We start from the raw sequence: 12,240 nt of genomic DNA, 5'->3' as shown, positions 1-12,240 counted from the left end.
GTTATATCCTGGGCGAGCCTGCAAGGTCCCCTCGTAGAGGACCTGAGGCCAGGTGGCAGTGGGAGGGGAGCTGGGTAGCACGCTTTTTCAAATAGGGACTCCGCTGCTGGATACACCTGAGTTGGCATTCCAGCTCCACGGCCTACGGGACTTGTGAGCCTGTTCCCTTATCTACCAAACGGGGTGCTCACGTTGCCTTGAGGATCCAGTGAGCTCTGCAGTGTGCCGTGCTCAGTGCTCGCCACGAAGTCTGTAGCTGCCCTTATGAGCAGCTCACCCCCCTCTCCGGCTCTCTCCCTCTCAGGTGCTCCAGGGAAGAAGGGTCCCTTCGGGAGGGCTGGAGTGCCTGGGCAGAGCGTGAGAGTGGGGTACACCTTGGTGAAGCACAGCCAGTCGGAACAGGTGCCCCTGTGCCCCGTCGGGATGAGCCAGCTGTGGGTGGGTTACAGCTTGCTGTTCGTGGAGGGGCAGGAGAAAGCCCACAACCAGGACCTGGGTGAGTACTGGCTCTGACACCAGTCAGAGCCATCCTCCAACCCCCCCCCCCACCAACGGGGATCAAGAGCTCCCCTCCTCGGTTCTCCCAGCCCGGGGCAGGCCCACCGTTGGGTAGTGAGCTTCGAACACCAGCTGTTGCATCAGGCGGATCTGGGTTTAAACCCTAGCTCTCCCACTTACGGGCTGGGGACCCTGGACGAATTCTTTGGCCCCTCTGAGCTTCCACTTCCTCCTTAAATGAAAACAAAGCTAATGCTAGTACCTATCTCAGAGGCGTAAAGATTGTAAGGATTACATGAATCACCCAGCGGAAAACGCTTAGGACAGTGTCTGACATGTTAAGCATCCATTACACATTAGCGATTAGCAGGAGTAATAATAATAATACGACCTGTGGGGCAACAGCAATTACCCAGGAATTAATTGTATTGTCTATAGGTGTGCCGACTCTGAACCTCAGACTCGCTCTATTAAATGCCGGTTTGACACCACAGATTAATTAGGGAGTCGTTATGCGGCTTATACAAAGATTCCTTTCATTCTCAAACCTCCCTGGTGCATTGAAAATAGGATTTGACCAACAGACGCCAGTGGATGTACCATGTGCCAGGCCTGGAAGGAGGGTCGTCCCTGCTCCGGGACGAGTGATTGGATGCCAACCCGGCCCGTCCAGCCCTAGTGGCGCTGGGGACAGTCTCAGCCCCGCCTCTCAGCCACACCTCACCTGCCCCTGCCCACGTGCTCTCCTTCCAGGCTTTGCTGGCTCCTGCCTGCCCCGCTTCAGCACCATGCCCTTCATCTACTGCAACGTCGACGAAGTGTGCCACTATGCCAGGCGCAACGATAAATCCTACTGGCTCTCCACCACTGCCCCCATCCCCATGATGCCCGTCGGCCAGGCCCAGATCCCCCAGTACATCAGCCGCTGTTCCGTGTGCGAGGCGCCCTCGCAGGCCATCGCCGTGCACAGCCAGGACATCACCATCCCTCAGTGCCCCCTGGGCTGGCGCAGCCTCTGGATCGGGTACTCCTTCCTCATGGTGAGGCCCTACCCTGCCCCCTTCCCCAGGGTAGAGGCAGAGGGCGGCGGGGAAGGGGGGGAAGCCCTGGGAGGGTCCCTCAGTCGGGCTCGCAGGCCCAAGTGACATGAGGTAGGAACCACAGAATTTGAAAAGAAGCAAGAGGCTCGGCCTGACCTTGGCCCAGCCCTGCATGAATGATGGGTAATTCTGAGGGTGAGTGGAAAGGAGCAGTTTGCACCCAGAGGTCCAGGGGTGAGAATATGAATCACTGGCAGAGGCCCTAAGGTCTCCATGCCAGCTTCAGGTATGCCACAAGCAAGGGAGGGAGGTGACACCCGATCCCGGGGGACAGTGAGGGAGAGGCTGTCCCCACTCAAGGCCGGACACACTCTTCATTGCCCAGGCTGGGCATGGGCGCCCCTCCTCTTCTGCCCACCGTCCCAGGCCCCTCCGGCCACCTTTCATGTCCTCCTGAAAGGCTCAGATGAGGGCATGCTGTGTTTCTACATCCTTGGTGGGATCTTTGCTGCTGCTGCCTGTTGCCATGGGAAGGCTGTAGGTCTTGCTGAGAAAGAGCTGAGAACGTCTGCAAGCCCAAAGAAGCATCAAGTCCCTCACACGCCATTCCGTGTGACTATCGGGGGAGGGGGACATTCAGTGAGTGCAAGGTCAGGTTTCGGGCCAGATTCGCTCCCAGGGAACATGAGGGTGGCACCCGCTGAAGTACCCTGCCTTGCCAGAGCCTCCTTGCTAAATCGCCGGGGGTGAGATGCCGAGAAAGTGTCTTTGAAGAATTACCGAAGCCTTAGGCCTCCTCACATTGGTGGTACCTGCCTGGGATGAGGTACTTCCTTGTTTGCTCTGTCTTTGTGGAATCGGGCAGTTTATCCCCAAGTAATACAGAATCGCCTCACCTCTCATTCTGTCCCATCCACCACCCAGACCAGGAAATAAGTTGAAAAGGCCCCTGAGCTTCCACAAGCAATGGTACAAAAGTCGTACAAAATCGCACGTGTCTTGCTCCCGGGAGCACTCTTAAGTCCTTATTCACAATCTCTTTAACTTTACACAGAATTCTAACGTTCTAGAATATCCATATTTTCCTGAAAACCTGTAAGGGTGGGAATTTGGACTGCCTAATATGGCATCTTGGAGCTATAAGACATGCCTACTAAGAAGGAGAAAATGATTCAAAGGTGGCCTAAGAACTCTACAAGTTGTGTCCCTTGGTATGGGGACACAACTGCCCAACACAAGAAGCAACATTCCCAACAATAAGCCTGAGTCCTGCGCAAAGTGCAAAAGACGCAACGTCTGCCATTTAGTGAGGCAGGGAAGTGTGTCGTCTGTTCCAGAAAGTGTTCTATCTGAGGATCAAAATGAGGAAAACTTTGATGCTTCATTTGTCAGGAAAGATCCCTTATAGGGAGACTAACCCTCCCGGAGTTTTGTAAAGCAGGCCATCCCTGAGCGTCCAACTTGGGCATCTGTCCCATTGGCCACTTGCTGACCCGGGGGGTGGGGGATGAAGCCTCTTCCTTACTCCCTGTGGTCCAGCTAATACCCCAGCGGCTGCGATGGGAGAGGGGGTGGGGAGTGCGGAGACCCGGGACTGCTGTCTGTGGGTACAGTGACTGGCGACTATGGGCTAATGAATGGCACTGACACTGGATGCTGAAGGGGCCCTGACGGGAGGGCCGGGACACTAGGCCACGTACGAGGCCCTCTTGTACTCGGCAAGCAACAAACGCTCTCTGTTGCCCTGAAGGGTGTGGTACAGATCGAAAACGTTAGAAGGTCTAAGGAAGGTAACTGCAGAGCCGGGGCGCGATTCATAGATAGGCTGGGGGAGGGGCCCAGGGTTTAGCCACTTGGTGGGGTACCACGCGTGCTCTTGCTCTTCTTGGGGGTCACCACCAAGGGCTCGGAGAAGACCCGCATCCTCAAACCTCCTGAGTCTGCCTTCAGCCAGCCTTTCTCAGACTTGCTTGCCCGCGGGGATCGGCGGGAGCCCCGAACATGCCTCGGAGCTCGGCGGGGCACCGGCAGTTTGGGGGGGACGCCGGCCAAGAGGTCCCCGCTGCCCAAGGGCGGTGGGTTGGGAGGGCCCTTGCGGAGCTGGGAGGGGACGCTCCTGGCCCCGAGGACGAGCAGCGCCCGGGCCTGTAATGTGAGCTCGGGGGGCGCTGGCTAGAAGCCGGGCCGAGCCGCGGCGCCCGAGCTCGGGCTGGCCGCACAGCCCACGCGCTGACCCTGTCTTGCAGCACACGGCGGCGGGCGCCGAGGGCGGCGGCCAGTCCCTGGTCTCCCCGGGCTCCTGCCTGGAGGATTTCCGAGCCACTCCCTTCATCGAGTGCAGTGGGGCCCGCGGCACCTGCCACTACTTTGCCAACAAGTACAGTTTCTGGCTGACGACGGTGGAAGAGAGGCAGCAGTTCAGGGAGGAGCCGGTATCTGAAACGCTCAAGGCCGGGCGGCTCCACACGCGGGTCAGCCGCTGCCAGGTGTGTATGAAAAGCCTGTAGGGAGGCACCTGCCCCCCCCCCCCCCCCCCCCCCCCCCCCCCCCCCCCCAGCGGGCCCCTCACAGCCTCAAACGAGCTGAAGAAGGAAGGCCCCATGCCCGGGTGCCCCTCTGTCAAGTCTCCGCGGGCTGGGCCGCTGGGCACTGGTCAGCCCGACCGTCCGGCGCTACGGGTGAGCCCGCCCTCCTGAGCTCGGCTGCCCCATTTCAACCTGGTGCTGCCCTTGGATGCGGAGGTTCGCATGCTTACTCACGGCTGCCTCGGAAAGACCTGCTGGCAACTGCTTTCTTAGACTCCGAGGTCACCACACAGTCTTTGGCTTAAACCAGAAAGCCGGTGTTTCCACATTCAGAAAAGAAACTTGTCACCTGTCCGGCAGCCCGGGGTGCGCTCTGATTCCTTCGAGAGTGAGCAGTGAGCGCGGCTGGGCCCCAGAGCGCTTCAGGAGGGGGCTCGTTAACTTCAGATGGTGCCAAACGAATCGCTTCCTCCTTGCTGGCTCCCTCCCCAGCCAGAGACCTAGGACTTGGCCTGGTCCAGAGTAGAGCAAGGGAGGCACCGCATGCAGCGGGGGCCCAGAAAGGGAAATGAGAACCACACCCCTTTCTCCCAGGCTGGGGGGCGCAGAGGGGGATGGGCAAGGAGGTGTGAATTTTGCTTTGGACTCCAGGAACAAAACGAGGCAAAACCCTTGTCCCAGTTTCTCAGAGGTCCCTGTTTATTCCAAATGCCATCCAGATGTGTGCGGTGGGGCAAATCGAAGCCGTGGTTTGTTGGGTCTTTTGCGTTCTGAGGCTGTTGTTAGAGACTTGCCATTAAAATGTCCATCCAATTGCTCTTTCACAGGTAGCCTGTTAAACTATTTTAATATTTTGTTAAACCTCATACAAATCTAGCACACTCCTCTCCTTAGCAGTTGGCAGACCTAAAGCAAGCCTGAGTTGACTATCAAGTGTATTGTATTCTCTGCAGGGGGATGTGTTTTAACCATTTCCTCTGATTATCAGTTTCTCAGAATACTTAGCTATGTTAACATGAGGCAACTCCTTCCAGGTGATTCTCTTTCCTTAAATATTATATAAACCGGGCCAACACAAAGAAAGCATAATCAGTATAATCTGAATTATTGTTACCTTCACCTCCTGAGTAATAAGCATGCTGTCAGCTTTGTACATTGCAAATAAAAGGAATCAAACATCAACATTTGACTCTTTTGACATTCTCTGATGAATACTTTTCTAAAGTCCATTTCGCTATAATTCGTGAGTCCCCCTCAGAGCCTGTTACTGCAAGCTGAGCTTTACAACAAAACACTGACGTGGGAAAAATACAATTAAAGGTCAAAAGGCAGAAGGCAACAAATCCACAACTCAGTTTCAAAATCCGCCTATAACTGCTTTTAGCCCCGTCCATGCTAGAGTTCAAGAAACGGGTTTCCATACTTCTGGGGCTTCGGGATCCTTTCTAGATAAATCGAAAGTAGAGAAATGTTGGGGCACCTGGGTGGCACAGTCAGTTAGGTGTCCGACTCTTGGTTTCAGCTCAGGTCGTGATCTCAGGGTCGTGAGGCCGAGCCCCACGTCGGGCTCCGTGCTCAGCGAGGAGTCTGCTTGAGACTCACCTTCTCCCTCTGCTCCTCCGCAACCCCCCTCACGCGCGTGTGCTCTCTCAAAAATAAATAAAATCTTTTTTAAAAACTAGAGAAATGTTGAGGTTGTTAAAATCAAATCCAAGGCATATATGCATATATTTGTATATGCATAAAACATATCTTCTGGACAGATAAACAAGAAAGAAATGATGCTGGGAGTATTCCGGGAAGGGAACCGACCTGTGGGAGGGAGAGACATTTTCATTGCATACCATTTTGCACCTTTTGATTTCTGAACCACTGGAATATATTACCTACTGGAAAAAAAAAAAAGAAGAAGAAAAATGGCATTTAAGGAAATAAGTGTTCTAATATTCCTACATATACAAACAAAACAAAACCAACTTTGCTCTGTGCTGGCTTTCACGCTAGTGGTTGCTGGCCTTCCTCGGGCCTTGGTGGAGGAAGGGGGTGAAATGCACCCAAGTTAAGAGGGACACGGGAAGACGCCACTTAGGCTTGAGGTGCAGCCACACAAGAGAGGGTTTAGTAAAGCCATTTGATGAAAATGTGCTTTAAGATTTGCTATGTTGCTCATCCCAAAACGGTTTGGAATTGCATTTGCCGCACGGATTCAATGTCACCACGTGAATAATTTTTTCTAATTGTGGCTGTCAACCAAAATGGAGTCGAAGTCAAACACCATTTTTTATTTTCCCCCAAACCAACAATTTTAAGTCAGTGATTGGCAAACTTACAGTCTGCATGCCAAATCCAGCTCGCCACCTGTTTTTGTAAATAAAACTTTATTGGCTTACAGCCAGGCTCGTTTGTGTGCCCCTTGGTGTTGGCTGCTTTTGCACTTTGACCGCAGAGCTGAGTGGCTGTGACACAGGCCGCATGGCCCGCAAAACCGAAAGTGTTTACTATTTGGCCCTTGGCAGGAAAATTTGCCCACCGCTGATTTAAAGTGATCATGACTTGGGGCGCCCGGGTGGCTCAGTCGGTTAGGCGTCTGCCGTCAGCTCAGGTCATGATCCCGGGGTCCTGGGATTGAGCCCCACATCGGGCTCCCTGCTCCACGGGGAGTCTGCTTCTCCCTCTCCCTCTGCCCCTCTCCCCGACTCCTGTGCTCTCGCTCTCTCTCTCTCTCTCAAATAAATAAAATCTATTTAAAAAAGAGTTTTTAAATAAATAAACAAATAAAAATAAAGTGATCATGACTTGATTGAAGGGCAGGGTGACATCTGACAAAAAGATCAGTAAGGATGGTGACAGTGACCCATCGGACAGTAAGGTTCCCTCAGATAGGAATGAGAACAACCAGTGCGCATTTGCTGTAATTTCTCGGGCAGATTTTTGATCTGCATTATAACCATTTAAAATACATATCCAAATAACTTAATAAGACCTTTTTCTCCCTGATGCAATCACTTTATTATTAGAGCAAGAGAACAGATTGCTTCTTAGTATTTAGCCCAAAAGAGGTCACTCCTGAAAGGGGGAAGAAGCACAGGGTAACCATCTCTCCTCTGCTGGTGCTTGAAGCAAGGTGGGAGTTGCTGTCTCTCTGTTAGACATCCATCTCCTTGCTTCAGTAGCTGAAGACTCGCTGTGGCCAGGTAAGACAAGCTGGGAAGCAAGGGACGGCTCCTAATCTTTCTGCTCCTATGTTCCATGATTGTTCTAGTTCGTTCTGGGGCAGGGTTGTTATCGTTTGTTTTCTGAGAAATGGTAATTGGCTCAGTCATGATTGCTATCAAGTTTGTATGCTGTTGGCATATCAGGCACTTGTGGACTAGAAAAGTCTCATGTAACGGGTTCGTGTTCTTCCGGTGCCGGATCGAAGACAGACCTCCAAATCGCGTTTCCACTACCCTAGACGCTCAGGATCTCGAAATCCTCCTCCAGGTCAAACTCCTCTAGTTGTTCAGTGGAGTCAATGAATTCTATCGGAATATGGAAATGAGAAAGAAGAAAGCTTGACACTCGGGTTGAAGTGGTCGGTACAGTTACTCAGTAGTTAAGCCTACTCATTTTTTAATGGTTTTGCTACAGAAAAGCGTCTGTGGAGGACACTCGCAGGTGGGACCGTGGACAAGTACTAGAGATTCTTTTGAAAGAAGCAAAAATAATTGAGCTCGTTAGACGCTCTTATTCCCAGGGATGAGGATGAGGCTCTGGGGGTCTTTGAGGTACCTTTTGAATCACCCCTGGCCCCTGATTAGGATTTGGGGCCAGACCATGAATACACGTTCTCGTCATTTTTGATTTTGCATGGCCCTTTTGCATTGAGCTCATTTTCTTCAACTATCAGGCTTTGAAATTGGTGCAGATCAGTTCACTGGAAGATTAAAATCATCGGGGACACTACTCCTTGCTCAGGCCAGCTGAGGAGAAACTGTACCTTCCATGGAAAGCGTGAGCCACAGTCGCTTCGGTCTCGTGAAACAACTGCTACCCAAGAGCCCCGGAACAATGGCTTACCTGCCCCGGTGGTTGTCACTTCTGGCTTGGCTGGAGGAACGAAGGGAGGCCAGTGCGATGGATGTTTCTGAACTAATTCAAACATCCTTAAGTTTTCCTTTAGGATTTCCTGAGGACACACAGAAACGGCGGTAAACATTTCAGACTGACGACACATTTCAGTCCGGCTGTCCATCTGTGATCCCAAGCCCTGCAAGAGTGACCTGGTTGTGGAAAGGCGAGAACAAAGCCCTGGCCAGTGTGCCCATCCTCTACGTGATCCATCTGAAGACCCAGCCCGCTTCAATTCTTGCGCCAGTCTGTGAAGGACACTGGAGGGGTAGCTGACGGAAGGCCAGCTGCCTGCGCCTAACTCAGTTCGGCACCGAGCTGTTCCTGATGTGTTGGCTCCACGGAAATGCGTGTTAATTACGTGAAATCCGCCCCCAGAGGATCCTGGGACATAGTGTTGGCGGGGTTTTGATTTTAGTCCAACACTTGTGGTGTATGTCCTAATTTAGATGGCACAGTCTTACCAGAGAACTTTCATTCAGACTTTACAGGGCGTGTGGATAGAGTTTCGCTGCATTCTGACAGGGTAAGTATTGCCTTTAGAAAAGAATTCTCCATTTTGTCCCAGCCAATGATTAACTGGGGTTGCAGAGTCAGCTAGGGACATTAGTGTCAATTAGCTGTGCGCTTGTGAAGACAAAATCTGCCCTCCTTACACTTGCAAGAGGCTCTGGGCTCCCATCTCCCCAACCTCTTTTTCTTTTTTTTTCCTTTTGTTGCAGATAGGAGAACAGCAAGTCTCCTGCCACCCCATCCAGGGCGCTTTTCAGCTACTCCCTGTGATCGCCCTTCTTTCATAAGCATTTATCAATGTCTCCCACATGCTTGGCATGTGTTAGAAGCTAGGACGAGGGGGGCAGATGCCAAGACTGGTGAGCCAGCAAAACAGTAAATATCCTTTTACACAAAATACCGAGAAGAGAGAATATCTGGCTTGGGTGTTTACACACATTCCTGCAAATTGTGTTTCCTTTAATGGCAGCGTGCCTACATTTTATAGAAATGAGACAGCTAAGGGGCGCCTGGGTGGCTCAGTCATTAAGCGTCTGCCTTCGGCTCAGGTCATGATCCCAGGGTCCTGGGATCGAGTCCTGCATCGGGCTCCCTGCTCAGCAGGAAGCCTGCTTCTCCCTCTCCCACTCCCCCCTGTGTTCCCTCTCTCACTGTGTTTCTCTCTGTCAAATAAATAAAATCTTAAAAAAAAAAAAAAGAAAAAGAAATGAGACAGCTAAGAGAAAGACAGCCCCCTAAACTACATCATGGACTATATGAAACTGTAAACGGACCACAAAACAAATAGAAAAGCAGTTTGGTTCCTTCAACCATCTCAGCGCTAGGAACAGAATGAGGAAGACTTTAGGCCGAACTACGTGAAATTAGCATTTTTAAGTGAAAATGGTGGCATATTCATTGAATATTTCATGTGACTTGTAGGCATAATCAGATGAGACATTACATAGCTAAAAATATCACCCACTTGATATACTAAGCATGTTTCAAGCAAAGGTTTTGCTCTGGTTCCCCCCAGAGTTATGCATAATTCCCCACATCTTAGTTTTTCCCTTGCAATACAATCCTATCAGGCTAGACTCATGTCACTATGTGAAGCAGTCTTGAAAAGGGATCCTATTGAATAACTTCTGCTTTTAAGACTAAGAAAAACACACATCTTTACCTTCTGCACGAGGCTACACCAGCTATCAAAGTCCTTTTCTTCTTTGCAGAAAAATCCCTTGCGGGGGAAAAGCAAGAGAACATAACTTAGAACTGGTTAGGGAAACCAAATCAGGCCCTTCATACTACAAGATGGCGCTGCCTGCCCAGAGCTGGGATGGGGGTCGCTCTCTTTAGATGCGTCTTCTGACAATAGCGAAACGCATTGGCTGCATTGCTCCCTCTCCCAGGTCATTGCCTTACCTGGACACACACATTTACTCACTCATTCCATCTCTCCCTCTCCCTCTTTCTCTCATTCTCGCTCCCTCCCTTCCTTTCCCTCCCTGACCCTCCCTGTCACCCTCCTCTCATACTGTGAGATATAGTAACTTGAAGACCAATCTCCAAAGCATGGGGTTAATTCCATTACACTCAATGTGCAAATAGACACATCCATAAAGAACAGTCGATAAACCAACCAACAAAAGCCAAATAGTACTTTTAGCTAGAGGCAGTGCATAATAAGATGGCTTTGACCTGAAGGAAATGATCTCTCAGAATAAAGAGAACCATCCACCTCCTTCCCCATCCTCAGAGCCATCCTACAGTAGTGAAAGAATGGTCCAAAACGAGAGGAGGACTCTTGTCCGCTCTCAGTCTCTGGTGCTCTGACAATTGGGTTAAACTGGAAGAGAAGATGCAGACAGGCCTCAGAACCACCGGTAACTTCACGGGCAGCTGTCCCTTCAGCGTGTATAGACAGTAGTCGTCATATCTCCAGGAGGAAAACCCTGCATCTTCCTGGATTGCGGGCCCAGGGAAATGAGTGCTATCCACCCAGATCTTGCCCCCTGATCCTTCCCTAACTATGTCCTGCCTTATTCCCTGTGCCTGGGTGGCAATAATTAGGGGGCAAGAAGTAAAAGGGGAAAGACTGTAACACTAATAATAACCGACATCTACAGAATGCTTGCAGTGTGTCTTATGCACGGTATGCCTCCCACAACCCCGAAGGAAGTATTGTTTTGCTCATTTTAGGGAGGAGTAGGCTGAGGCTCAGAAAAGTTCAAGGACTCCCCATAAGTCCATAGCTAGTAAGTGACAGGGCCTGGATTCCAACTCTAGTAGTTTGCCTTCAGGGTCCATCCCTTCCCCACTATACTATGGTACCTCTCGGGGGATGGGGCCTAGTGAGCGAACATACTCTCGCTGTCCTACCTAGCAACCTGGAGAACTCCCAGGGAACCAATCTGTAACAGCGTGGCGTCGTATCTCTTGGCCCACCCAACCTTCAGGTACCCACCAGCGCTACGGAAGGATCCAAGTTCAAGATGTTCATTCGCTGCGGGGACTGCAGGCAGTGGAAAGTCTGGTCGTCAACTGTTCCATTCTCTTCGGTGTCAACAAAAGTCTGGGTTGTGTGAGGGTCCAAGAAAATGAGCTCATTGCCTGTTTGGGATGAGACATGCTTAATCTAGAAAGAACCACTGGCCCTGGCCCCACAGCTGTCCCTCGGGAGGAGGCGCTCTGGTTTTCTTAACCCCTCCCTTTGGTGACAATGGGAATGAGATGACAGAAAGCCTAAACTTGGGTGATCATGCTTGAAGGAAGCCAAATCCAATCATTCAACGAGAAGTCTCGCCCTAGCATTTACATCTCCTCAAAGCCCAAGACCAAAAATGGAGAGGGAAGGGTTTGAGAAAATGTGCGAATGAGAGACCACAGATGACATGGCAGGCTCTGTGAGCAGCAGTTAGCAAAGAGGTGGTAGGTACAATCACCAGGGCATGAGCCCGGGTGCCATTAGGGAGCTTTCTTCCTCTTTCCACATTGGGAAGCATCTCGCTTCAAGCCATTGGTTCTCAGACCTGTGGTCAGAGAGCACATCTGGTAAGAAAAAAGAGGCCTTGGCCTTCCCAAAGAAATGGGAATGCTGACTCTGCTATGGATGGACTCTGACTTCTGGTCTCGATTAGCTGGCAAGTTAGCAATTCCCAGTGGAAAGCGTTGCCCCAGTCACTTTGAGATGATGGGCCTGCACAAAGGAGAGAAAAGCCATGCTTCATTAAGGTGAACCAGCACAGCCCAATAATGACCTGGGAGGAGTCTGAGATAATAAAACTTGTACTTTGATATTCAAAGGGCTGAGAGGCCCTCCAATGCTCATCAGTGGCATGCTGAGTTAGCGAAAGTAGCACCCCAACCTCACCATCTGGGCCTCAGGACCAGCTGGGCCTCTGTGTTGTAGACTGGGTTGGGCAACCAAAGAGAGATCTACCCAAGGCAGGAGGATGGGGTAGGGAGAGATGCCCCCCAAGACTCTCCCTGGAATGGTATCCAGGATTGTGCTGGGCCACATCTAAGTGCTTCTGTCAGCAGAGAACGTTTCTGATGCCTGATGAATAGCTTAA

The 12,240-nt window shown here is 51.2% G+C and overlaps 2 protein-coding genes across 2 annotated transcripts in view; one reads left to right on the top strand and one right to left on the bottom strand.

The window, feature by feature from the left end:
- The window catches only part of COL4A6 (collagen type IV alpha 6 chain), a 273,873-nt gene extending 269,810 nt beyond the window's left edge, over positions 1 to 4,063 (top strand). Inside the window, exons 44-46 of the mRNA XM_035006974.1 lie at positions 305 to 496; positions 1,252 to 1,538; positions 3,785 to 4,063. Coding sequence (XP_034862865.1) covers positions 305 to 496; positions 1,252 to 1,538; positions 3,785 to 4,045 — 740 coding nt within the window. The 3' untranslated portion in view covers positions 4,046 to 4,063. The remainder of the gene's footprint in view (positions 1 to 304; positions 497 to 1,251; positions 1,539 to 3,784) is intronic.
- Positions 4,064 to 7,047: 2,984 nt separating this feature from the next.
- Positions 7,048 to 12,240, bottom strand: part of ATG4A (autophagy related 4A cysteine peptidase) — a 53,831-nt gene continuing 48,638 nt past the window's right edge. Inside the window, exons 12-15 of the mRNA XM_035006884.1 lie at positions 11,133 to 11,278; positions 9,849 to 9,905; positions 8,123 to 8,231; positions 7,048 to 7,584 (exon numbers count right to left, since the gene is read on the bottom strand). Coding sequence (XP_034862775.1) covers positions 7,514 to 7,584; positions 8,123 to 8,231; positions 9,849 to 9,905; positions 11,133 to 11,278 — 383 coding nt within the window. The 3' untranslated portion in view covers positions 7,048 to 7,513. The remainder of the gene's footprint in view (positions 7,585 to 8,122; positions 8,232 to 9,848; positions 9,906 to 11,132; positions 11,279 to 12,240) is intronic.

This window comes from Mirounga leonina, unplaced genomic scaffold, assembly GCF_011800145.1.
Source record: "Mirounga leonina isolate KUSES-001 unplaced genomic scaffold, KU_Mleo_1.0 Mir_101664, whole genome shotgun sequence".
In the NCBI taxonomy this organism is placed as follows: Eukaryota; Metazoa; Chordata; class Mammalia; order Carnivora; family Phocidae; genus Mirounga; species Mirounga leonina.
Note: the sequence above shows the minus strand (reverse complement) of the source record. Positions and strands in the feature narration are given on the sequence as shown.